Source organism: Cariama cristata, unplaced genomic scaffold, assembly GCF_000690535.1.
Source record: "Cariama cristata isolate BGI_N322 unplaced genomic scaffold, ASM69053v1 scaffold17432, whole genome shotgun sequence".
NCBI lineage: Eukaryota > Metazoa > Chordata > Aves > Cariamiformes > Cariamidae > Cariama > Cariama cristata.
Window position 1 is genome coordinate 57,609 of NW_009603493.1, and position 27,598 is coordinate 85,206.

Here is a 27,598-nt window from a genome sequence, read left to right on the forward strand (position 1 = left end):
GTCAGGGTGCTGTATTCCTCCCATCCCTCCAGTGTAGACCTGCAGCTTACAGAGGCTGCAAGCCCAGGCGTGCAGCACAGTGCCACTCTCCAGGCTGCCTGCTCCCATCTTCATGGCCACAGGTCTGCTTTTAAGATAAACAGCCATTGCGTTTGGTGATGCCATTAAATTAAAACTGACAACTCACTAACAAGTTCCTGGTAAATTATTACTGACACATTTGGATAATCTAGTGAGAGGCAGCAGCCTCCCATCAGAAATGTACACATCCTTTACATGTTAGGAGCTGTCAGCATCCCTAAAGGAATATCATAGACCCTTCAGATTTTAAAGCCAATATTGAAAAACATTCAGGACTCTCTAAGTAACATAAGGTGAAAGATTTTTTATTATTGTTGTTGTTGTTGTTATTGTTGTTATTGTTTACACTGCCACTTTTTTTTGGCTTCATTCCTGGTCCTCAGGTAATATTTGAATAAATTAAGTACTACTTATCTTTTTAAAGCTACAGAAGAGTCAGCGTAAGGTATACGTGCAGGTTTATGACAGAATGAGTCCATAAGCTCATAAACTCATTTGGAGAGATTTATTTTTAAGTGTAGGACCTGTTGTGTAAGGATTTCTGAGGGTAATAAACTGCATAGCTGGCAATTACTGCTAACATTTAACAGATGCGGTTAAATTCTCCTGCATCAGACTTTGGAGGCCGTTTCTGATACGGGAAAATACATTCACTGTAAATGTAAGAAAACTTGAGTAAAAAAGAACAGTAATTCTTCTCATACATTCTTAGATACAGCTGCTGCTACATAAGGATAGCTGTCACATAGGTTAATTATAAAAGAAAAGCTGGGTGGGTGTCTGCTGCTGATTTGGTTCCTGTTTGTTTTTATGTTTCTGTTACAAAGGAATTTGGATTATTTGGCTTTTTTTTTTTTTTCCTTTGTTCTTTTCATACATGGCTGTTGAGATTCTGGTTGCTTAGTGAGCAATACCAAATACTGAGGAAGTGAAGCCCAAAGAAGTGACTTTCATACAAATCGGTGAAATTCAGGGTGTTTGCTTATTCATTTATTTCACATGCAGTAGGTAGTTTTCCATTTAAAGGGGAAAAGCCCTTACTGTAACTGTTTTGCAAACCTTTGAAGTGAAGGAACATGGAGCACAAGCCTTAGCTAAGGTTTGTCCTGCTGATGGGCAGGGCCTGTGCTGCTCCCTCTCCTCCTCTGGGCACCTGTGGTACTTCTTTGCTCCATAGATGAGCAGGTTGCACTCACTAAATCAGCATAAAATGAATCAAATAAAGGGTAATTGCCACCAAAACCAACCCAAGGATTAGAACTGGGCTGCACAGCTGGGAAGAGGAATGGGGTGGCAGGCTGCATGGTCAGCCGAGCTTTAAGAGATGCCTCCTGTCCCAGCAAAGGACTTGCAACCTGATCCAGCCCCCATCCACACCAAAAATAGTCTCTTTCTCCTGGTGGCAAAGGTAGCTGAGCCAAGCTTAAATGCAGTCGAGCTTAAATAGAGCTACTGACACAGGACTCAAAGAGCCTATGAAGGAAAAAAAGCGGTCTTTTGTAGGATTTGGTCTTTTCCAGTGTTAGATGTTTTCCATTTGTAAGAGGGATGAGCATAAAAGTTTGCTCACAGAAAAGATCATTAAAAATCTAATTGTCTTAAAGAAAATGTGAAAACATGCTCAGTTCTCCTCTACTTCCCCTCTCTCCTCAAATGCACTTCATGGATAATCCTCATGTCTATATTTTACTATTAAAAATACAAAGAAAACTAACAAGGCTGCCACAAAAGGATGCTCATCCTTCAGTTAATTCCTCACATTCATAGCAGATTTGAAATGCCTGGCTTTCAAAAATGATGCAGTGTTTTTAATGTTTGGTTCTGAGGAAAGAAACACCAGCTTTTTTCACTGATGGATTAAGCACTGCAAAACTGGAGCTGGTGTTAATCACGGTTGCTAACAGCTTCTGTCAAATAGTTTGTCCTTATCTAAACTTTAAATTGACCTGGCTTTGGCAGCATCTAAGTTGCAACGTGGTCAATACCTGTGAAACCTTTCTGTACAAAAAAAAACCCAACCAAAACCAGATTTATTTGTAAAAGAGAGAGGAGGAAAAGAGAGACTAATTACTTCCTTTAGTATTTAACTTTGTGTTTTCCCTCTACGTCCATTCCCTCTGTTGTTTGTGTGTTGGGGATATATTATTCCTTCAGCTGCCATTTGTTCATTTTTTTCCATTCAAGCTGCTGACCACTCTCCATGATTCATTTTCAGTTCAATGCGAATTCTGGGAGATGGTATAAAGAAGCCTCCCATTCATAGGAGAAGGTACAAAGCCAACTAACGTGACTAACTGTTTTGGTTTGAATGTCTACTAACTCCATACTGTCATGTTAGTAAACCTGTAGTACCTCTTGAAGTGTTGGCGTTAGAGCTGTGCATCCCGTTTGGCTGCTTTCCCTCTCCAGTCTGACCCAGAGCAATTTTTCTAACCCACAGAGCACATGCTCAAGCCATTTTCTCCAGGACGATATGTTAATAACTTGGAGAAATCTCAGATATCACTTTGTTAGCCTTTGCCATGTGTAAGATTTGGAGTTGTGTTAAAATAATTGTTTACCTGCGAGCATGTGCATAATTTGGATTTGAAGCACATCAGAGATTCCTGCCAAGACTTGCAGGAGAGGCACCTGGCAAGGGGATGCATCAGACACAATCTCAGAGTTGGAGAGCACTGTGCAGATCTGCACCTGGTTGAATTAAATGGCTTTGATTTTGCTCTTCTGCTGTTTTTTTTTTTATAACCATCTTCCTAAAAATAGAAAACAAGCTCTGTTTTTTTTCTTTACTTCCATGTGTGTTTTCCTTCTGTATAGCAAACTTTCAGTTCCTCATCCATCATGCAGATACGCATTTTCACTCACGTAACCTTTGCGTTGTCTATTAACATATAAAATAGGACATTTAATTTTTGACACAGCAGATGTGGACTGTCCACAATTATACATTTTTAGGCTAAAAAAATAGAGAAGTTTCACCTCTCCCCTTCAGTGGTTCAACCTCTTCTCATCTCCCACAACCTGCTCCCTCTTCTCCCATGGCAGATTAACTCAGGATTTCGCTTGCCTTGAAATGGATGGAGTTACATGCATGAGTGCAAACAAACTACCGTATTTCCACACATGGAAAAAGTGTTATCATGATATTACCAAAAAAGTCACCATGCCTTACCATGCATCAGCATAGATGAAGCTATGTGAGCAGTGCTGTACAGTTCAGGAGAGGGCTCTTAAAAAAGAATTTAAAAAAAAAAAGGCACAAGAAAGAACATGCTTTTTTACTTCTACGAAACCACTTTATTTGCATCACTCTGTGCTCTGGAGGAAGAAGCGCAGTGCTCGTCTTCTCAGCTCATACAAATGAACATCTTTTTACCAGTTGTCTGTTAAGGCTCCTCTGTAGGAACTGTGTTAGTATTTAGAGTCATCATATCCTGAAATAGTGAGTTTACAGGTAAAATAAAGAAGTGTCTCAATCAGGCAACCTAAAATACTTAGTCATATCTGAAATGTGTGGTAATTCTTTCATAAGTATTCTCTCTTTTTTTTTCTTTTTTTTTTTTTCCTCTGACCTTCCAGCAATTTTGGTATCATCCTCTCTAACTCCAATTGCAGAGCAACAGCCTGAAACTAGTTGTGACAGTTTATGCTCTCCCACAAAGCTGATGTGTATAATAGCTCATCCCCCCTTCCTAAGTCATCTTCTGTAAAGAGGTTTTGCATGCTCTGCATTGATCTTGTTCAGTTTTTATGGTGTTGCCAACAGATTGTGGGTGGCTCCCCAGCAGGATTGTAATTCTGTAAAAACTGCTTTCCATAGCCCTTGCCAAAAGGTCTTTTTCCTTCTCTGAGGCCTTTCACCACTTCCAGGCTTCCTCCTTACATATACGCATGGCTCCTCTCCTTCCCTCCCTCCACTCTTGTGCTTTCCTTCCCTGCAGTTCTAGCATTTGGGATTGTCACTATATAACATGGCAATTGGTCAGGAATAGAGGCATCTTTTAAAGCACACTGTCTAGTGTAAACTTTGCATCATTTCTTTAACAAGGAAAATCCTCTCTCCTTCAATTGAAAAGTGACCACGCAAGAATTACTGACTTTTGCAAACAAGTCAACATAAGCATAGCTCCAGGGGTCCACCAAGCCCAGTAGTCTTGGGACCACAAGCAGATGGCTGAGGGAAGCATGTATGATACCTTCCTGGGGGTATTTTCTCAGCCTCCATCTAGTTTCCCCTGGGCAGGTTTTACTGACCTGCTGGGAGGCTGAACTCAAGCCTGAGAGTGCAGACTGAGATGTATGATGGAGATGGGTTTACTGTGGCCAGGACTTGGTTCTTTTATGATCTCAAGCAAGTATTTAGTCCCCCCATTGCTCATGAATACTCACATCTGCCACCATTGTTTGGTTGGATGATGATGATGAAGTACTTGGAAATATTGGCATGTTATGGGAGGGTATGTCTTCGTGAAGAACGCTTATGGTACTGTGCTGAGAGCTACTGGTGAAGCACAGCTGGAGCTTGGGGGTGCAAATCACAGGTGCTTCAGATGTATCCTCGCCCAGTTAACATCCTTAATAAAACAGGTAGCAATTATCTGAGCTCCACCATTGAACACTAACTGTCAAACCCTTGATGAATGTTTCCAGTGTTGTACTGTGTGTGGAAACTATACAAGGACTTGGCACAAGATGATGCAGTCAGTGGCTTTAAACCTTCCTCTGTGCCCTCAGAGGCTTCTGGCACTCACAAATCCTGGCCCAGGGATGCTTAGACTTGTTCTGCCCTTTTTGTAGGCTCCTGGCCTGGAGCAAAGCGTGCTCTGGCCATGTCCTCTCCTTGCATGGATCACAGGCCAGGGGCTGGAAGCTGGACTGGTGCAGTGCTGCTCTGGCAGATCTGTGCTGATGCAAAATTCCCTTCAGACGATGTATGTTTCCTGGACAACTTTTCCAGGATTTAGGGATCCTTTATATGTCCTAGCTGACAAGATTGATTTCTCTGTCTCTGCAAAGCCTGCAATTTGGCCATGAGCTGACAGAGAACAAAATAACAAAAGCAGTATTTAAAATAACCACCAAAATACTTGCATTCTGTATTTGTATTTCTTGTATCTTTCATGATGCAACTTGTGATTCTTTTGGGGTATAGGAGCTGAAAGACTTACTAGTCAAAGTACTATTTGAAAGACTCTTGATTTAATCCCTAATTAATAGTAAGACGAGCCTGTTTTTTCTTCCAGCCTCTTTCACTGATTTGGTGTGCAGCATTTAAGAATATAACTCTCTCCTTATTTTTCGCAAGTGTAGCCTGAGGATATTAATACTTGTATGGAGGGGATTTAAACGATTAAATATCTGTAAAGGATTCTTTTTCTAATTTGTGGATGAGAGGTACCAGAAAAATACTAATCATTACTAACACAACAGCTGTGTGTGATTACTTATGCAAAATTGGCTTTGGTGTGTTTCAGCCTTGTTTTCCCAAAAACTTCTCTTCCCACAAGGAGCAGTTTCTCCAGTACGTTGTATACTCACCGATGGGATCAATTTGGGGGAAGCATGGGCTGTCCTGTTACCCGTTCGGTGGTAACCTCCATCACTTGGGGCAGTCTGGTGTGTTCTGGCAGCCAGAGACATATAATAGCTACTGCATTATTTCTGAGTTTGTTGGGGGTTTTTTAAGATATGCAAGAGTTGAGAGTCTTTTAACATTCCCCTGTTCCATAACAATCCAATAACCACAGCCCTTTTCCTTTCTGTGCCTCTTTTGATGTTCCTAGTTTGAGCTGGTGTCCCTCTGGTGTACAGGTCATTGCCATGGGTCCTGACTTTACTTGTAGAAGGTATGGTATAAATAAATGTGCAGCAGCAACAAAGGAACACTGCAAACACCCTGTCGTCAGCTTTTTGTGTATCGCCTTTTCCGCTGCTGCTATGGCTGAAGCGTGCACGTGTGTGTTTGCTTCATCTGCTTTTTCAGCAATTAGTCTTGGGAATGGGTCTTCTAAACTGGGGTGCAGGTGAAGGTGGTGGCTGCTTTTCATTGGCCTCGAGCATTAAAGAAGCTGCACTGTTGGTTTGAGCTGCTCTGTTCCATGATGATTTTAAGGAGTGGGTTTTTTTCTGCAGCAATGATCATAACAATAATTGTGACAGCCAAAGAATCAAAACAAGAATTAATGTGATTCAGTGCCACTTTGTTCTGGATGGATCTCATAAAGGATTTAAGCTCATACAGACGTGCTCTTTGTAAATTGAAAGATAAAGGTTTTTTTCTTCAAAGAAACTAATCATGTAAAACTTCCCTTGAAAAACCGGTCTTACAGCCACAGTTGAAAATTTCACAGGCACTTAAAGCTTGCATCTTCTGTGGAAGGTCCTGGAGTTGAGATTGATGCTTGCGGGTCAGATCTTTACTTGATGCTGCCTGGAAGCCAGTTTCCCAGATTTTATAGCTTTATAGCTTTCTTCTGGCAGTTCTTGCTGGTTGTGGGGAGAGCTATTAAACTCTTTTTCTGAAGGCTAGATATTGAGAAAGAAGTTAATCTGTCCTTCCTGTTTCAGATTTAATTATGTTTGGTCTATATACCCTGACCAACAAATTACAGGCCAGTATCACCCACTGATAACTATTTTATGGGCTAATATTTGCAGTTTTGAACTGTTTATGTCGCAACAAGCTACATGATTTTTTTTTTCCCTGTACTGTGTAACATCATTTTTACCACCTTGAGATGCAAGGAAAAAATATTATTCTGCCCTAAATAATCGGTAGAAATGGGACTGATTTCTCTCTGCAGGTATTCTAGAGTAAACTTTATAATGCCTGCTATTGATGTGTACATTGTTGAGTCAAAATCTTCCTAAAGCAGATTAACTTGTAAATGCCTCAGCCAGTCTTCTTTCTCATTAATTACCATGAAAAAAGTCTTTGAAAGTTTACTAAATCTTCTTATTCAAGGTTTATTGCAATTTTTGCTTTGAGGATGCATATTTATCAGCCACTTAATGCTTCTAAAGGAATGCAGAACATTAATCACTACTATGCGAGTCACTACTATACTTATTCACTGCCTGAATTTAAAGCTCCTCTCATTGTTTAAATATTCTGTACAGTCTATAGTACATTTTCCCTTTCAGTTGTTTGTATGTCAGCTTGTTGGCCACTTAGATGTCATGATTAGCCTTGGGTTGGGATATATATCCAGGGTAGGCCTTGTTTCAAACTAGCAGGACTTTGTAAGCATCAAATCAAACATTAGCCACGGAGTTGTGCTAGTGTACCAGAAGGTGAATCTGTAAAGCTTGCACATTAACCCAAACTGGCATTGCAGTGGGTTTATCAATGCTTGGGCATGTGGAGAAGGTGAGTCAGAAGCAGAATATTACGGACAAGATAATATCACATGGAAAACAGTCACATGTGAAAGAGGGGGTGTTTTGTGTAGGTGAGAAGAGAGCATATTGGTGTCTTTCTGTAGAGGTCACTTGTCTATCAGCAGCTGTCTCTACAGAGGTTGGCCAAACCTTTTATTGCTACCAATTCTGCAACCAAAAGTTTGGTATGTTATTTAGCTTTGCGTGATTGTCAGGTCTGTTGGACAAGACATAGCTTCCACAGCAAATGATAAAATAGGATTGATTGGCGGATGGAGACAACTTTTATTGAATTAAAAAAATAATAATAGTTACAAAAACAGAGAGAAAAGGAAGAAAGGAAACCAACTTTGGCAGAAAGAATGACATTATCAGTGCCAAAGCTTTGTGCAGTGGCAAGCGCTAAATAGATTCAGAGGATGTGTCTGCAGAGATGAATGTGACAGGCAGCCCAGAGCTGATCTTGTGGCTGCTGGGAGAGGTGTTGGTCCAGGACAGGCAGCACCGTGCTATACAAGGTAGTTTAATTTGGGTGGCTTTATTCCAAGGGAGAGCCTAATAAAAAGCTAGCAAAGAGAATATGTGGAAATATTAAAATCTTTAGAAGGGGTGTTTCTAGATTTTGCTGTGCAACACTCAAGAATTAAAAACAAACAGTAGGAAAAACTATTGACCAGGATTTCTAATGGTCGTTCAAGCAACTACTGTGTCTCTTTAGAGGTACCAATATGCTGCTGTTTGTTCTGAAGAAAAGAGAACCCCTTCCACTGCTATCTGCACTTGATTGTTGAGAAGTAACATGCTGAGTTCAGTTAGCGACTGCCTTGTGTTTTACAGTTGAAGGTGCTATGTGCTGAAAGACACTGGTCCCTAAGAGTTTGTCAGCATTTAACCTCCATGGTTTCTCTTCAGTTACAGCCTGGAAGGCCTTGCTGGAGACTCTGGTGAGAACAAGAAGCCCTCTACAAACTTGGAGGCTTCTTCTCTGAGCTCCAAAGACCTCAGACGGAGTCCACTTGCCAGCAATCAGTGTGGGTCCCTGGTCTTGCTCACTGAAGAACTTGAGCAAGGAGAAATCAGAGACTACGATCACCAGGTAAAGCTGTCCAACTATTTTTAGATGTCTGGAAAGTGCTACATCAGTGTTTTGGAAGTCATTTTCCCAAGTGACAGTCTCACTGTGAAGATTTCCACCGTATATATATCATATTATTAAAAACTTCCATCTTTAACACGGAGGAATTTCCACTGTGTTTTCTGGTTGGTGCTTTGGGGCACCATGGTTGATAGGCAAAGTCTTAGGATGAGAACAAGAAAATTCCCAGTTTTATTCCACTGATTGCATGAGTAATCATGCAAAAGTTACTAACTTGTTAGCATGGATATAGTGATATTATCAATTGCAGATGTTGTAAGGCTTCCGCAATTAAGGCTTATGCTGCCTTTTGCAGTCCTGAAATATACACAAGTACCAAGTAGTAATTTATCTGCTAAAGTTTTCAGGTTTATTTTCATATCATAGGAGGAAAATTAAGATTTATTTTATTTTATTTCTTCCATAAGCATAACTAGAATCAAAAGGCCCAGTATTATAAGCAACAGTTAAGCAAAATGTTAGTTGCATATTAAGAAAATGTAGAGCGGTCTCTCTGGAGCAGAAGTCTATGATAGCTATTAAGGACAGATGGGCCACAGTATTATGAGAGTCTCTGTTTATTTTTATTAAAGAAGCAATTATAGTCTTAAATACTATAAATACCTTGGATTTCTGAGTTTGAAGTTTCAGCCATAGTATTTTCTGACTTCATGCCAGAATCATTAGCCAGCCAGTCTTTTTACCTCGTAGGGTCACTGCTATACATCAAGGCAGTAAACGGGTCTTGCAAGATCTGGCCCATAGAGCTGTTATGTCACGACTCTTACCTCTTCTCTTGCTTTGAGGAATGGCATTTTTGGGGAACATGCTGCTAAGCATCAGGTTTTTTTACCATGTTAAACCACAGTCTAGTTATGCTGAGGAGCTGGAATCACAGCAGTAATTTCAATGGCCATCAGACAGTTAACAACATCTGTCTTGTAATATCTTGTAAGAAAATCAAGCAGCCAGAGTCTCTCTGTTGCATAATTAACATTTAGAAAGCAAAATGTTGCATTTCATCTGTGTGACACTGATTACATTTTTCATGGTCCTTGCATTTCTCACCTATTATCTTATACTGGGGTTGTTTAAATTTTCCGCTGTTTGAAAGTGAGGATTTCAGTAAACATGAACACTGAATTGGGATCTGAAGTTGGGATGGTGCTGTCACTCTTGACATATTTGCTCAGTGTGGTTATTTTCTGTTCTGCAGATGCATCAAACGTCACAGCCGCAACGATTTAATTTCTGTTCTTCCGCTGTTTCATCTCCACTGACCAAATCTATGTCTCTAATGTCAATTAGTAAACCAGTGCCGGACAGTGAGTAACGCAGTTTTCCATTATCCATTCTGTCATCTGTATTATTAAGTATATCTTGCTACCTCCCCAAGGCAGAATTTGCTAGTACCTGCTGTTGCTTTCCTGTATTATGTGAAATATATGTTTTACTGCCGCCTGGAATTGTGGGTGGAAAGGCAGAACCCATTCAGTTTAGATCCATGTTTTTTTCTTCCCAGCTTATCCCTGGTATTTCCAGTTCTTTTGGGTTTCTTTTGTTTGTTTGTTTGTTTTCCTTAATTAGACTACTGGTATGAAACCTATGATTTGTTGAGTTTGCTTTTTTTTTTAAAAAAGAAGGTTGAATTTTGCATCTTTTCAGAACTTCTTCCTTTGGTGTCAGGTAAATTCCACTTGAGATCTTATTTTCCTACTTCTAGATTTTTTACTAGTTGATATATGGAAACTTGAACATCCATGTCTTGGTGTCCTTGGGGGAGTTTATTGCTGTTTATTTTGAGTTAAATGCTTTGGGGCAGTTGGGTGTAATTGATTGACTCTCATTCCTGAAGAAAATAATAAAAGATGATTAGGTGAAGTTTTTCAGTTTAGCTTAATTGAAGTGATAACAAGCACTTAATTTTGCAACTTCACTGAATTGATTCTTTCAGCTGAAAAAGTCATTCAGAAGGCTGCAACTGGATGTGCTTAGGAAGGGCCACATTACAAGTGTTTTCATTTTATTAATTGCCAGCCAGAAACTGTATCGACATTTTAGATCATGTCTTGTGAATCAGTGATGATCTCTAATCTTTTCCTCTTTATTAACATGCTTGTTCCTTGCAAACTGAACGAGGGAAAGGCACTTTTAAGAAAGGTGTTTTATTCATTTAGGAGGCTTGCTGAAGGAAGCTCACAGAGATCGTACTTTGTCAGAGATGTTTTTAAATTCTTCGCCATCGTTCTTCCATGATTAACAAGCATGTGGCCTAACGGGTGTGTCCCCCAGCAGTGGTAACCAAAACACGGGCAGATCTGCCCTGTGAAAAGGCCAGCTCCTGCTCTGTGCGATGGCGTGCCCTCTTTCCTCCTTGGGCTGAAGGCCTTCATTATTGTTTTTCTGAAGCAACTGGTTTATTGGCATTGCATCCAGTTGCTAACCAAACACCATAAATAACTCAGCTAGCTCCCAGAAAACGGGCTGTTGGTGGCTGAGGGAGCCTGGCTGGCTGAGGCTCATCTCCCTCTCCCTTGAGGCTTCCCTTCAGGCCCGCGGCAGGGGGTTACCACAATGGAGGATTTGTGACTCCATCTTGGAATTGGACAACTTGCTGCCTTTCCCCTCTTCTCTGTCTTACGACCCCCGTTAAAAATGCTGTCAAGGCCTGAGCTGATGGTAGACAGGTTTGATTATCCCATCTTCTTCTAGAGTTGGCCTAGCCACAGTGGTCTTGTTGAGAAAGAAGGAAAAGACAAGATGTAGTAAGCTTTCCAGAGGGGCTGTGGAAGAAATGGCGGGGTTAGTCTTCTGCTTTGAGGCAGATATCTGTGAATTTTGGACACTGAAGTTAAAAATCACTAACACTTCTGTGAGCTTTATTTTCTCAACTGTTAATTTGTGACACCTCAGAAGGGCCTCATTTTTATAGGAAGGTAGTTTCTGAAAATTGATGCATTTGAAATGGTTGATGTGAGCATCCAAAAGGATTACTCACCTTGAAAATTTAGGTCACAGACTCTTTTCCCAACTCTGATGCTTTCCTGACTTCGGAAACTGCAGTAAATCACTTCATTCTTCCTCAGTCTCTTTGAAAGAGGAATAGTGTTACTTGAGTTGTGACCGTAAGTGTATGTGAAGCAGCTTAGTGCCTTTTACAAGAAGATCTCGGTGTATAAACTCCTTTGTATCACCTAGGATTGACGTTCATATTATTGCAGCAGAATACTTCAGATTTATGGAATAACAAATCCTTGATTTCATGGAGATGAATTCTAAGGAAACTTTAATTCTTCATTCCACTTGCATAATTTTGTGGTAGATGTGAAAAAAAAAAATTTTGTGATCCCTGCAAATGTGTCTGAATGGGAAGAAAGCAACATGTGCTGCACAAAAGCTTCAAAAACTAAATCCAAATAAATAAACATATGGAGGACTTTCTCTTAGTTTTCCCATTCATTGTCGTATGTACTGAGGCAGGAGCAATTTCCAAGACTGAGTGTATAGCCCACACTCCGTCTGATGTCTCAGATATTCCAAGAGCTGCTATGACCATTCACAACTGTTAATCCTTCAGCATTTTTTAGAGGGAGGTCACAAGAGCTCTTGGCTGGAGTGCTCGGAAGACTACTTTCAGCTTTGGAATAGCAAATTTCCAGTGTGGAGCATTGTTATAAAGCCAGGAACTGCTATAAATAAAACCACTGGAGTGGAAGTTGAATTGAACTGTGCTGGAGGAGGTGGTTCTATTTACAGTAAAGTATTATTGTTCATCTTGACTTTTAGTCTAAATAGACAGTTCACCGCAGAAGAAAGAAAGCAGTGTTGCCTAGTCATGTTCTTCAGGTCTGGAACACTAGAACAACTCCTTTGAAGGGCAATCTAAACAAAATTAATGCATGAATCTTGCTAAGAATTCTTAAATTTAAATACCTTTCATTGGGTCCCGCTAGAGTTGTTCTGCTTACATTGGAAAAGTGTGCACATAATTTTAGTCATTGCCTCTAGGTGATTGGCATTTATGACTAATGGCTGAAGGAAGTGTTCAGGGGAGTTTGCTTTGCATTGCGTTGGGTATTGCTCGGATATTTTTATATTCTGAATTCAATTTTTGAGTGCAATATCAGCAATACAAAAATTTCTATTTGTATGTGGCTGAAAGGACATGTTTTATTCAAAGAGAGTAACAATTGCTACTTCTCTCTTCTGGAATTTTAATACTGATAAAGTCGTTAGCCTCTTTTCCCTGTTGTGCAAGCAAATTGATTTATCCATGCCATGGAGTTACTTAAAAGTGCCTGAATATATGCGCTGAAGACGTTTACTGTAGATGCTTAATGGAGGACCCTAAGGTCAGACCTGTCCTGAGGGCAGAGTTTCCCCAGCCCTGTCCCAGTCATCTTTCCTGAGGACACACTGATGTACCACGTGAGCGATGGATATCCAGCAACCTGACATTGGTCAGGTCACAGCTCATAGGTTTCCACCTGTGCTTGTATGATGAGAACATTTGGGAAATACAGCCCTTGGGCATCTGCGTAAGAGGCTGTGTAGCAATTTAAGTTAAGACTGGCTAGCTGGCTCCTACATCTCTTTTCAGAGAAGCTTGTGCTTAAAAGGAATTATTGCAAAGCTGCTGCTACGCAAGAGTTGCTCTTAAATTATGGGAGATTTTATATCATAGACTGATGGCTGAGTTTGACACTGTGTTTGGTAGACATCTTCCAAAGAAGGACAGAAGAGGGTGCAGAAGGACTTTTTTTGTGTTTAGACAGTTTCTTTAAAACAAGCACTGTGAATTTTAGAAGGCAGGAGAAGAGATGCTTGTTTTTTCTGTTTTATTTTGGAAGAAAAGAAGGGAAATGTAGGTGTCTCCTTTTTAGAGCTGGAAATTTTGAAGGGCATGACATTATCAAAATGTTTGGGTTTTTTGAGAGATAGACGTGACAAGAACTTCGCCAGGCAGATCAAGTCAATACTTCAGATAAAATATCCTTGCTAATATCTGGCAACTTTGTGTCATTTAACTGCAAAAAGCACTGTTAAACAAATACCTTGAGTTGTTCTAGTTCGATTCCCTGGCAGTTACGTCAGTGAAGCAGATGCCCTTTGTCCAGAGATCCACCATTTTGTTGGTATTCTCTTTGGGAAAATAACTGTTCACATGTAAGTCGTCATTTAAAGGTCCTATAAAAAGATGTCAGCAAAAGTAAGGAAAGCCTTGAACCTCGAGTTATGCACGTAGTGAGACCTGCACCCTCTGAAACCTGCGTCCTCTGGAATGTGGACATTCTCAATTCTTTGTTTCTTGTGCCTTTTCTGAAACCAGCTGCTTTGCAGACATTTCCTTTGCTTTGGTTGTAGTTTGCTTTGGCTGCTTTCCTCTCCTTTTTATTATTAAAAGCATTTTCAAGCATGCTCTAATGTCTGCTGTTAACCCACTTCTCAGCCCAGGGCCGGACTCGACCATCGAGACGAATCTCCTTCTCCTTCAGCATCTCTCCACTCATTCCTAAGTCTAAAACTCTCTTTTCTATTGGCTCTTCTTCCAGTGATGAGGAGGAGGAGTTGGATAGTAAGTAATCGTTTTCTGTGCGTTGCAGCCAGTATGGGTGGAAAAAAAAAGGGAAATCTGGCTTTCTGCTTTAGACCTTGATGTTTCACCTTGCTAACATTGAACTAACCTTTCCATTGCATGATTCCTAACAGCATTATCTTAGTCCTGTATCTGAATACTAACTAATGGCAGAATAAAACGATTATAACCCAGGGAGTCTTGTACGTCAGCACCATCACGTCTCATCTGGTTAGCTTTGGTCCATATCCGTGTGGCAAATATCATCATCTGCCACTCTGACCAGTGATATAGTCAGTACCTTTTTATTAAAACCAAAATACTTGTCTTGAGGTTGTTGCAGTATATGGAGTTAACAGAAGAGTTAGATCCTTGCCCTCCATAGGCGAGAGTGAGTACCTTGCTCGGTGGAAGTGGGAGGAGAGGAGAGAAGCCCTGATACTAAATTCTGAAAATCTTGGTTGCAACTTCACTGTTCCCCTACTGGGCAAAAAGCATACATTGCAGCCAAACACTTTAAATCATCAAGGTGTTCATATCTAGGTCCTGATATTGTAATCAGAATAGTTTTGTTGGGAAACAAGTGAGTATTATATGGTAGCTTTTTTTTCTTCCCTCAGTCTCCATTGCTAGAAGAAACCCAACTAAGGCTGAAGATTGAATTAAAGTAATTTAGAAGCCTCTTGGTTTTTTTAAATAGACTTATCAAAGATAATTGAAAATGTTTCCTATTTCTTAAGCACTTTTTTATTAGACTGTTGAAATAAACCAGAACCAGAACAGGTAATTCTCTATCTAAAGAGAAAATTCAGAGCAGCTGCATTAGTTGGTTCAAATCAAAGGTTTGCAGGGAAATTAGCCGATATCCCTCGTGTCCATACTGGGATGGGGGAAATTGCTTTCCAGTCCAAGAGATTTTGGTTGCTTCTTAAATTTAAAAGATCTCTGCAGCATCCATGTTTTAGGTATCTAAATTCTCCTCCTTTCCAGTCTTTGCTGTGGGTTTGTCCCCTTCTACAAGAAAGTCCTGTGCTCTTCCCAGATGTGATACTACCCACTTCTATATTTAAGCTCCTTCCTCCTTCCCATTTGCTCTGTCCTTCTCTTCTGCCTTTAACAAAATTCACAATTCATGGTCCCTACAAAGTGAAATGCAAACATGCAGCTGTGTATTGACGTCACGCTCCCATGGTAAAAAGTACTCTTAGCTAAACTTTTTGGTGGATTTGGGTTTTTGATTTTTTTTTTTTAAATTTATTTTTGTTTGTATGTTGTAAGCATCCAACCAGTTAAGTAATTCCTCATAGTCAGGTTAGGATCTAGCAATTTTGGGGTGTATTTCTGTTAGCCAGTATTTATCTTCGCTTCCTCAACAATGCTACTGTTAACGATGAGCATTTAAAATGATGTCAGATATTTTCTCAAGCAAAAAATGTTACTTTCTTTACATGTATTTTATTTCCTCATATTGGAGAGTACTGTGGTGACTTTATATAAGGTTGGTTTAGCCGCAGCTATTCGTAAGACTGCTTTAGCACCGGGCATTTTTCATGTAGTAATCCCAGACCAGTTTGTTTATTTTTTCACATCTTCAGGGTTCATTTCTCGTAAGAGGATGGATGTGTTAGCATTGAGATTGCACTTGCATTTCAGTTACCGCTCCTCAACCCCTCCATGCCTGTTTTTCTGTAAAGTATGGAGAATTAATTGCCCTTTGTTTGATATCATGATGTGTTTAAGGTGTGGATTTCAGGTGGCAGGACAAGCCAGTCTGTGCATTTTAGAAAATTATTATGAAGCCTTTGGATTTCTTGACTCACAAACATTTAATTACTGCCAGCGTTAAGGAGCTGCAAGCTGGTTTCTTTTGTTTGCAACATCCTAAGTCCATCCCAAGTCCAGTCACTGCTTTCTGCATAACGGACCTTGATGAATTATTGCAAGTCCAGCTACCATATGAAATAATTTTGGTGGGTGATGCTTAAAAGATGTTCAGATAAGTACACCAAAATTTGACTGCTAGCCCAGGTTCATTGAACATAGATAGCAGTCCTGGCCTTAGAACAAAACTAACTTCTTTTTTGTGGGTTGTGAAGTCAGTTTTAGCATTTCAGTTTTGAACCCAGTTATGATAAGAAACAGAAAAATTAGGGAAATAAACCTTCCTTCCCCTCTTCTACCTCCAAAAAAACCCAACCTAAAGGTGAGAAAATGTGTGCTTTTCTGTGCTGATCTGCATGGGCTTTACAGCTTGCACAGAGTGTTGATTATATGATGTTATATTGTAACCTAAAATATGAAATCATAAACAGACTTTCACCTTGATTTTTGTCTGGATCCATTTAGCCTACCAGTTTCCAGAATCTGCCATTTTTAAGATAAAGCACTATTGCAGTAAAAGATAAATAGTACATAATTGAAGTTCCCGTGCAATGTACTTTCTCAAGGTCCTGAAAAGCGGTCACAAATATCCAATTATTACACCTCTTGTTTCAGCATTTGTTCATATTTCTTACGTTAACTGCAAAAAACCAAAACTGTTTGTGAAATACTTAAACCAGTCAAACTGATGAATCTGTTAAAAAAAGGAAAGACTGGGGAGGCTTAACCCATGTTAAAAGCAAACCAGAGGTGAAATGTGAACCAGAGTCACTGGAGCATTAACCAGGGATTTGGGAATCTGTAAATTACTTGTGTGATCTTAGTGTAGGTACTTAGGTAGTGGATATTATGTAAAAAGCCAGCACAGTCAGGAAATTGAATAGTAAACTTCATTTGATACATGTTTTACAGTATTACTAACTTTGATGTATTTGGGATAGATCATCAATTAGATGAAAGATTTTGCAAGGGAGATACTAACGAGATCCCCAAGCAGGGATTAGGTAATGGGGTATGCCTGTGTTTTAGTTTCTCAATATGAAGAAATTATATTTCTATCTCAGGCTGTGTTGACACTTGAATCAGTGGTTAGGAAAATGTGTGTTTTAGAATCGGAAGACATAATATTATATGCACAGTTTTTCATAATGCACTTACTGCTTTTGGGTAGAGGACCATCTTTGCCTCTGATGTCAAGTGGCTCTTTTGCATTCACCCTTAACTTTAATATGTTAACAGAATTTGAAGCCAAAGTACTGTTTTTCTTACAGTGTATATGCAGAAGCCTAATAAGATGATCAGTCATGCTGCTTCTTGAACTTCAGATAGGACTGCAAACAGTGCTTGTAGTGAGGATTTTCTTGGAGTCCTGACAAGCCCCGTTACTCTGGAGGGAACACTCTCTCCTCTGGATCATTTCATCCTGATTTTTCTGTATTCTTCGATGGTTCTGGTAAATGGTGTCAGCTACCTAATCTGCTCCAAATGCGTTGTGCAAGCAGGTTTCTTGTGGTATAAAGAGAATTTGTGTCACTGGCAGGGTTTCAGCTTCATGTCAAAAGTCAGACTTTCCTCAAGCACAGTGTTATGTGACTAAGCCCTTGGCTGGTAATGTTTTGTGAAAAACGGAATAAGGCTTCCCTTGTTTCCCTTACTCTTTATGAAGTGCTTCAGGATTTTGATGGGAAAATGAACTATAATTTTATCAAGCAGAAAAGTTTTATACATGAAACCCGGATGTGTTGTACAATAGATTCTTTCTAGTGGTGTATAAATAAAAGCATTGTGGCAGAATGATTCTCATTTTATACCTTTTGTCATTGAATTGGCAGTTCTGATTCAGATACCCTGATTTACCAGGAAATTTAGCAGATGCACATCCTGATTAATAGCTGAAGAACGATAAAAATATTAAGCAGACTTTCACTTTGAGACTACGTAAGGATACAGGGAACAGGCTTTATCCTGAGCACCTGAAATCTATTCTAAATACTCACTTCTGGAAAATGTTTCCCCTTCCTCTTGAACCATCCAAATACGCAAACTGTGTTTTTAAAATCAGTGGGCTAAGATTGCAGTCTAACATGTCACCCCCCGCCCCTCCAATCTTTTCCAGGTTCACAGACGTTTGGCAGCCCCACGGGTTCCTTGGTTCAGAGGTATGGTATTCGGGGGGTACCACATCTCTTCTGGTGGGACTTCTGCAGTGGGCTCTGGTTCAGACACCCAAAAGCCTTCCTGGCACCAGTGCACTTCAGCTGAAATCACAAATTGTCGGGCTCGTGAAAATCAGTCCCATATGTCTGAAGGCTGAAGAATATTTTAGATGATAGAATATGAAAGTCTGTTCTAGGTCATACCTCTAACAAGGCTTTGTGTTTATTCATAGCTAATAACATATCAGATTATCTATGATCGAACAATGTCAGTTTACCCTGAGTTATATTTTACACTAAAAGTAGTTATTCCTCCCTTTGGTTAATTCTGTCTATATTTCTATAACAAAGGCCAAAATGTTCATGTTTTTGTACGTTATTTTTCATCCTTGCAAGCCATAGAGAGGAGATAATCTTTCGGGTGGGTGCTGGCTTTAAAAGCACTTCCCTGGAGGGAGGATATTTTGTGGGACTGAAGGAGCTGGAGTCTGGTCTCTGTGTCACTCTGATAGCTTCGACTTTATTTTGTGCCTGAGAGGCTCTTCACCTCTGTTTGCTGATGGTTTCTCCTCCTTGATTTCGTCTTTCTGTTTTTCTGCTTTTGATTGGCGTTGTACTTCCTATTGACAGGCTGTGTCCTTTTCTTTAATGCAATAATAGTTTCCTCCATAATTTCTTATTCTTTTATAGAAGCTGAAGAAACCATAAGCTTGTGCATGTAAAGACTGGCAGAAAATATCTGGCGTCCCAGAAATGCCTAAATTAATACAAATAACCATTGCTGTTTAGTACTTAGTATTGGTATTCTCATTTCTCAGGGGAGGCTTTGCAAACCGTGTGGTTTCTGTTAAAGACACTGGCTGCCTTTTCAGAGTTCATTAGATGTCTTTCCCTGGAAGGAGATTTTTCTTTGAAGGATGTGTACATGTCTGTCCCTTTCTGTCTGAAATATCAGTGATTAAATGCCAAGACTGACTGTGTATCTGCAATATTGGCCATGTAAATGGGCAGATGCTGCGAGCTGGTTAGTGGTTATTTGGGCACAGGAGCAGCAGATGGTGCTGTGATATGGTTTGAGAATGGAGATTGTCATGTATTTTAAGGAATCCTTTTATCTGTTTTTAAGCAAACTACTGGATTGGCATTTTGTCTTCACTTTACCTTCTCTGGTATAACACCATAAAGCGACCTGTGACTTTATTGGATAATAAATACATTTGTTCTTTAAAAAATAATCTATCCATTTAGTAGATGCTTTGGGAGGGAAAAAAAAAAAAGCAACCTCTTTCTTTTTTTGATTTTAGCATATCTGAAGAGAGCAGCAGTATCCCCGCTGGTAAAGGTGCAACAAAAGTCAGTCGCACCTTCAGCTACCTCAGGAATAAAATGTCCAGCAGCAAGAAGAGCAAAGTAAGTGCTGCTTGTGATTTGTACAGCCATGAAATACCCATAGGTAGCAGAGATGAATTCTGTATTTCAGTGTGTTTCTGTTGGGTGGTATTTAAGTATTTATATGACTTCCTTTTCTTTTTTCTTCCTTCCTTCTTTTTGTGAGGCTGGGATTGTCTGTGGGGTAATAGGGAATAGCTACATGGGAAATCTTAGCACACCAAAATTGACATGCATCTGAGGTGAGTTTTCCTGTGCAACGTTTTTGCATCCTTTCGCCACAGAATGAAGCTTCATCTGTTACAGAGAATAGATTGTACTCCGGCATGAGTTATGACTTTGCAGTGATGGATGGGTCTAATTTTTACAGAACCTGAGAGGTGTTTAATAAAATGAGGACAGGAGCTGTAAGAAGAGACTGGCTGCAGAAGGCTGTATTGTGTTTCCCTTTTATTTTTATCTTTGTCACAAAGTTCCTATGGACTGGTGAAGAAGTTGCTCAAACCATGACCTTTAGTGATGACCAATATTTATATTTTCCTGTGTTTTCCATCCTTGAAACCCTGGGGTTTAATTTGCTGAAGGTTAAGCACTGCTCAACACAGCTGAATTTCCTGGGAACAGCATTGGTTACAGAAATAACTACATTAATGCTAAATACTTCACACAAGTGGGCTGTTGTGGCCTTAGATTGTCTTCTGAAGATTAATGTATATTTGGGGTATTTTTGGCTTGGTTGGATTTTTTTACTTGAATCTCACCTCAGTTTATCACAACTGACAGAAGCTAAGAGCACCTTACCTCACAGTGAGCAATGTGTATTATATAGTTAAGTGATGTGTAGCTAATATGTTGGTAAATACTATTGGAAAGCCCCTGAGACAGGTAATTACATATTCTCATGAGTGTCTGAATAGCAAAGGGGAAACAAAATGTGGCATAATGAGCATTGTGCCTATTGCAGAATAAAGCTGGGCTGAAGCGTACATGTATGGGAGGGGCCACGTTTCATCTGCACAAGCAAACTTGATTTTAGCTTTTCCCAACAGAAGCACTTGATGTTTCAGCCTAAGTGTCCCTCTAACATAGCTGAGTTTGTGTCCTCTTGTGGTCCGGCGCACAGTTTGATACATGTTTTTGGAAGCTTGCATCACCTTTACAATGAGGTACCAACTGTAGTGAGATCAGTCATCCTAACACGTGATTCTGTGATTCTATGTAACACACAGTTCTTCGTAATGGATCTGCCTTTAAAGATGCAAGCTGCAAGTACCAACAGCTCAGAGCTGCTTCTGAGCAGCTTTAAGACAATGCTGTTCACTGCCGCGACATACAATGGGGAAAAAAAAAAAAAAATCTGTTTTCATAGAAACCTCTGTGCAAACCAGTAGTGAGAAGCTGTGGAGCATGTTGCACAGCCTGTGAACAAGACACTGGTTCTTGCAGTTCGGGTGTATAATCTCTAAAGCAAGAGCTGGAGAAGGAGAGAGAGAGATAAAAGAACTGGTTGGGATAGGTAAGAAAATATAACAGAAGTGGTTTGAGATATTTGCTCTGCTTTTGTTAAATAAGTGCAGTCTGATTTCACTAATTTCATGATTGTGTGTCTGAAACTGTTGGCAAAGAATTGCTCCAAAATCCCAACAATAATACGCACTACAAAAATTGCAGCTCTTGTCGGTTCTGATATTTTTACTGACTAAAAAGCCATAGTATCATTCAAATTACAATTTCTTCTCTGCTCACAGTGGAATGTTTGCATTCCGTGCATTTTTAGGGCTTCAGCTGTATGTTTAAATAATTTGACCTAAAAATTCATGGGAACACTGACTTCTCAGAAGCGTTACGGCTGATGAAAACCTGTAAGAGTTAAAAAGAAAAACAGCAAACCTTGAAAGAGGAAGTTGGACAGGAAGAGTTGGTTTCTGCTGCTGTCTGGGCTGTCAGGAGGGGGAGAGGCTTCAGCTTCTTTCCAACTAGGTTTTACTTTTGTCCAAACCTTCAGAAATGCACCATTTTCTAAAATGAACCGTAAAACAAAGCACATCTCAGCCTGCTAATGGCAATGGCTCTTTTTGAAAATTATGTAAACAGTTATGTAAAAAAAAAAAAAAACCACTAAAAATAAAGGGGTGTTTGGAGTATTAACTGGAGGCAATACTGATAGAAGTTTGTGTGAATTTACCCATGTCTGGCATGTCCTTTGTGTTATTCGGGGATTAGACAGCGAATCTCTTGAAATCAGCAGCATGCACTGATTCACATTAGTGAAGTCTAAAAGGTGCTCTCTCTGTCAATTAGAAAAAAAAATTACTCATTTTCTTCATTTTGTTAGAGCTTCTGGGAAATGACGACAAAAAAATTAGCATGAGTAATTTCTCTTTTTCCTTGACTTGCGCAGTTATTAGGCACTGCTATACCACCAACAGAGTTTCAGTGTATATGGTAAGAGTTGTAAGTGTTTGAAAGGACTAGGAGACAGGGAATATTTGTGACCTGTAGAGCAGGAGCAGCACAAACACATGAAATCTTTCTGTCTGGGAAATCTTCTGCAACACTTTGTTTACTGAAGTACTACATAGCAACACTGAGGTATGTTAAAATTCACTTTTTCTGTATCCCAGACTTCACTGAGGGTTTGATTTACCACCCTCTGCCTTTTAAATGGGTGGCCTCGTATTGGTTTATGACTTCTAGAATATTAATACCATCTTTTCCTGCCTGTATTTTTTGGGTTTTTTGGGGGTTTTATTTTGGGTTTTTTTGGGGGGTTTGTTTTTTTTTCAGTGGAAGCTAGGGTAGGGTAAGATGAAAGCAATAGCAAAGTAGCTAAAAACATCTTCAAGGAAGTTAGTAGCAATCGTCCTGCCCTCCCCCTTTTGCTCAACTCATTTCTGACTGCCGTCCCCCCAGACGGCCATGCTGGCAACACTTGGCTGTTGTGATGGGCTAATGCTGATGGGGAGCAGCTCTCCTGCCCCCAGGGAAAGGATGTCGATAAAATGGAATAAATTTGCCGAAGTACCTCAAGTAACAGTGAAGCTAGTAGGACTTAAGCATTGGGAGGTAAGAGCTTTGTGGTTAGTTTGGAGAGGGATCTGCTGCTGCAGCACACAATCTGTTATTTCGGGCTGTATGACCGAGATGCGGTACCTGTCATGTCTGTTAGTGCACGTCGGTGCAGGTTCAGCCGTGAAGCCATGCTTCAGGTCACGCTGGCAGCTCCAATAGCACAGGAAAATGGTTTTATTTTTACAATCCTCTTTTAAAAAAAAGTTCCACTAACTGTAACAGAAAAAAAAAATAATTAAAATTTTGTTTTGAGAGCTTGTATTTCAGTGGTATGGCTGGCATCTTGTGTATGAAGTTTGCTGTTTCCTCCTTGAAAGTGGTGCACCCATTTCCTGTTTTTCCTGAGGTCGTTCAGCTTTACTTAAAATGTTTTTTACAGTGATTCTTATGAAAAGAGGGTATTATTCCAGACTCCAGAATTACTGACCTTTGCAATAAACATCAGATATGTTTAAAGTATAGGATGGTGAATCTTCTTTCAGCATTTTAAGCACAAGAGTTGCAAGATCTGCCTTGAGCGTAGGGTGATGTTTTCTCCTGGAGCTTCACAAGTCCTGGCAATAGAGCAAAACTCCAGGCATCAGCTTGGTACTGTTGGCCAAGGACTAAACTGCAGAGTTTTAGTTCTTGAATCCTGCCAGGCTGGACATGGTTAAAGGTGGGCAGGTCAGCAGATGGACAACAGGGCTGTGGGTGGGGTGGTGATCCAAGCTGATGGCTCAGAGGAGACCTTCTGGCAGGTTTTCTGCCCAGACAGGATTATTCCATACAGTAATGCTCCAGAACAAAATGGAGTTTGGGGCCAGTAAATAGACTTTCTGTTTATGAGGCTTTGTAGGGAGAGACTCTTGACACTGGCATTTTGCCTGGAGTGTGTTGGGAGAGGGGAGAGCTCAGGCTGAGTTATTAATTATTTTGAGTGTGTCATCAAAGGCTCAAAAGTTTCCCTGCCGGTGACTGCAGAGCTCAGTATCTCTTTTAACCGCTTCATGGCAGTTGCTCACATGGGCTGCTCTGCAGCTTTCTGATATTTAGGCTGTGACAATATTTAGCAAAGGGCACATGGCATATAAAGAATAAAATGCAAAGATAAGCTTACAGAAGCCTTTACCAATTTCTGGTTAAGCTTCTCTTTCAGATGCCATGAAATCTACAGTAACAGTTAAAATACAGATCTGGAGCTGAATTGTATGGTAAACGTTTTGTACATAGAAAGACAAGGAGTTGCTATAATTCAAATTTGGAGCTTTTCTATGGAGCTTCCTTTAAAAATTAATCGGGAGAATTCCAAATCCATGAAAGGCTGCAGGGAAAAATGTTTCAAATTTTTAGTATTTAGCATTTTCTATCTCAGGTAGCAATAGAAAGGTAAACAAAAACTCTGCTAGAAGTTGGAGAAGCTGGCTGTGCTTGTCATCTTTCCAAAGCTCAGTAACCCAGAGGCTTCGGGAAGACGAGATAATCTTTTATGGTGTTGCTGTTGTTCCTGAGCCTTTCTGTGGTGCCATATTTTGAGAGTTTGTGAAAAATCCATTTCCCAGAAGAACTTCACATAGTTACTTGGGGTTGTATGAAACTGTTGAAAAAAATCACTTGTCAGAAGGAAAACAGAGGTGGAAATATTCTGGCAGTGATGCTGTACAGGCACCAAGGAAGAGCTTGTGTTCTTCATTAAAAATGCAGTTGCAAAGCTTAAGTCTTACAGGCTGGTCTTAAAAATTAACTGTTGAAAGTTTGATACACATTACACATGGTGTTTATACTTAACACAATTCATTGAAAGTGCTGAAGAGATTGATGAGAGCGCAGAAGTAAAGAGGTAAGTCATTGAACCATGCAAATATAAAACAAAGGTGACAGAAAATAGCTGCCTTCAGAACAGACTCAGTTTCATCTCCGCTAGTGAGATACCCATGCAGAAGGCTCTGTGAGTCAATAGTATGTTAATCCACATCCATGGGGGCTGTAAGCTGACTTTTTTTAACAGAGTTGTGCAGACACATGACCATTGTTAAGGTGTGCACTGATCGATACCGTCATAGTGCCAAAGGCAAACACTGAAGAATTTGTAACTAGAGAATAGACCTCTGTGAAGTAACGAGGCATTTGTTCTTTTTCTCTCGGCAGGAAAAAGAGAAAGATAAAGAGAAGACTAAAGAGAAGGACAAAGATTCCAAGGAGAAGGAAAAAGATAAGAAGCAGTTAAACGGACATCTCTTCACTGCAACCTCCGTTATAGCCCAAGCAACCTGTTACCACTGTATGAAACCTTTCAATAAGGATTCGTACTACTGTGCAAGTAAGTTGGGGTTTTTACCCCCCCTTCCTTTTGTTTTTCATTAAATCTGACATGAGAAATGCAAACCTTACACTTTATTATCCTCTTGCTTAAGGATGGGGTGGGGGCGGGGGCGCGAGAATTTGGAGCTAGTGATTCATGGAGCAGCATGTTACCTTACGGAAGCTGGACTGAAATCAGTCATGGCTGCAAAGAGATGTCCTGCAACCTCCTTCCTAGCCTGTGCTTGGGCATCACAGCATCCTGCGGGGTTTTCTGCCGCTGCTTGTTGGGATGTATCAGTCAGCTGGAGGACTTTGGTTATTTCGACTCCGTGTTATGGCTTGGGGCTGAGGTGGTTTGTTAAGATGGATGGAGGACAGGGAAAGCTGGCTTGGATCATGGCTTTTATTTTGAATGGGGAAAAAAATATCCCACCCATCTGTAGTGTATTGCTTTAGTTCTCTAAAACACTGCTTTGGTGAGCCCTTAGTGAAAACAGCATGATACAATAAGGAAATACTAACTCTTTTCTCCTTTTTTACATGAAGTTGCATCACAGGTCAAATGGCAAGTACCTGTGTGCACATGAAGTACGTGCAATACAATGCAGGTGGTATGGGAACCACAGCAGACAGTTTCTGTGAGACTGGTGATTTTGTTCTCTTTTCTTATCAGATGGTTTCTCATGCCTGTAGCTCGATAAGGTCAGCGGCATTTGTGTGGTCGAGACCAGAATGATGACTGGTTTACGCAGCAACCCAAAGCTATAGAATATGCAGACAAAAATATCGTTTTCCTGCTGCAGCTTGGGGCTCTCCGTTCCTCATTATTAGTAATATTTTTTACTCCACTAACCTAGAGATGAGTCAAAGCATATACGGGAATTGCTCCCAGGTTGGAGCAGTAGGCTCTGTCTCTGTTCCTTCTGGTAGATGAGCAGCGTATAAAACATCTCTGGTGAGCAGGGGGAGGAGCAGCCAGCTGAATCCCGAATGGCAGTTTTGAGTTTCCTGGAAGAGAAGAGATTTCAGCAAATTTGTTTGCATAAGACACACTGTGTCAGCCTGATGGGAAATGGAAAACATCAGCAATTATAAGCTCTCAAATGCATCCCCTCTCCCTTTCCCTGCTCAACTTTCCAACAGCTTCTGAAGCCACTTAGAAAATCAAACATATCCTGATTTAACTCTCTATGTCCTAATGAGTTAAAATAATCCAACAATGTCATATGTTTTAGCGTAGATGTTCTTTCCTCATTCTTCAAGGTACAACAGAAAATTATTGTCAGTTTTCTGTATTGGCCAGAAAATTAATGCCACAAAGAAAGCTTGTCAGGGCCCAGGTTGTAAGCTCACATCTGAGAGTGGTCCTTTTTCCCATTGCATCTTAAAATCAGCTATCAAATGCCTTGGAAATGACTGATAACCAGCAGCAGAAGCTCTGTCATTCCTGTGCTGTTCTACACTACTTTTTTTCCCATAGAAGTGGCAGTGCTTTGCCACTACCGTCACTGCTGTCTCACCTATGGATGACTTTTTCTTAATGCATTTTTAAGTGTTGGATCATTTTAAATCACTGTCTCAACTTTTCAATGATACCTACAGCTTCCTGAAACAGCTAGTCAATGCTGAAAGATTTAGTATGCTCTAAAACAAATGAACGAGCAAAAATCTTAATTCTTAATAGCTCTCTGCCTGGTCTTTTTTATTTTTTATGATCAGTGATGCAGAAAAGAAGCTTTTTGGGGTTTTAATTATTAATACTAGTAACGCAGAGGAGTTGGCAGAACTTCTTGCCTGCTGAAGAGTTGAACTGGAGGAATAAGGTCCCTAAAACCAGATTTTCAATCTAAAAAAATCAAAATGCTTTATTGCTAAATGGTACATACTAAAGAGCTGCCTTCAGGCTTTCAAGGCTTGAGTGTGAATTTATTGGTTCTGAATTGTGTCACTGCCTCTTTTTATGCACCGGAAGCAGGTTCTTCCTTGTTTGATCTGAAAAATGATACTGCTTGTGGGTTTTTGCAAGAACATGCAGGTTTGTTTCTTCTGTCTCTCTTGCACAGGAAATTGTGGGACATCAACAGAATAGAAACGCCCTATGGCCTTACCCTTACCTTTCTCAAAATATCAGAAGAATTACTGGCTTTTATTAAGTAGACCAAATGTAAGAAATTTTAGGAATTTGAGCATATTTTTTCATTCTAGGCATGGAATTTTTTCCATTCATATTTCTTCTAGAAATAATTCAGAACTGTACACTTAGTGTAACATACACTTATAATTAATGATCTGTGTTAATACGTGTTTTCTAGAATGAGTGGAAATAACAGGTTTTCTCCAAGCTACTGAATCTCATCTGGGAGCATTTGTGTTGTGGTCTTTCATCTGCCAGAAGAGTTGATGCTCCAAACCCAATTATCAATCATTATGAAAAACAAAACAAAACAATTTTAATCATCTTTGAAAACTTTGATTCCCAGAAATCAGCTAGCAGAGATCATGGGCAGACTCAGACTATTCCGAAAAAGATACGCAGCTTTTGCTCTGGCATATGTGCAGCAAAGGGTGGTGTTAAAGGATGACGCTCTTTGCGTTGGTAAATGCGGATTTGGACCAAAACAGTGGCTTCAGTCTAGTTTTCAGCAG

At 40.0% G+C, this 27,598-nt stretch overlaps 1 protein-coding gene across 1 annotated transcript in view; it reads left to right on the forward strand.

The window, feature by feature from the left end:
- AKAP13 (A kinase (PRKA) anchor protein 13) overlaps window positions 1–27,598 on the forward strand; it is a 70,785-nt gene that overhangs the window by 21,572 nt on the left and 21,615 nt on the right. Inside the window, exons 5-10 of the mRNA XM_009695236.1 lie at window positions 8,374–8,557; window positions 9,813–9,925; window positions 14,149–14,171; window positions 18,169–18,211; window positions 19,513–19,618; window positions 24,797–24,968. Of these exons, the coding sequence (XP_009693538.1) occupies window positions 8,374–8,557; window positions 9,813–9,925; window positions 14,149–14,171; window positions 18,169–18,211; window positions 19,513–19,618; window positions 24,797–24,968 (641 nt within the window). The remainder of the gene's footprint in view (window positions 1–8,373; window positions 8,558–9,812; window positions 9,926–14,148; window positions 14,172–18,168; window positions 18,212–19,512; window positions 19,619–24,796; window positions 24,969–27,598) is intronic.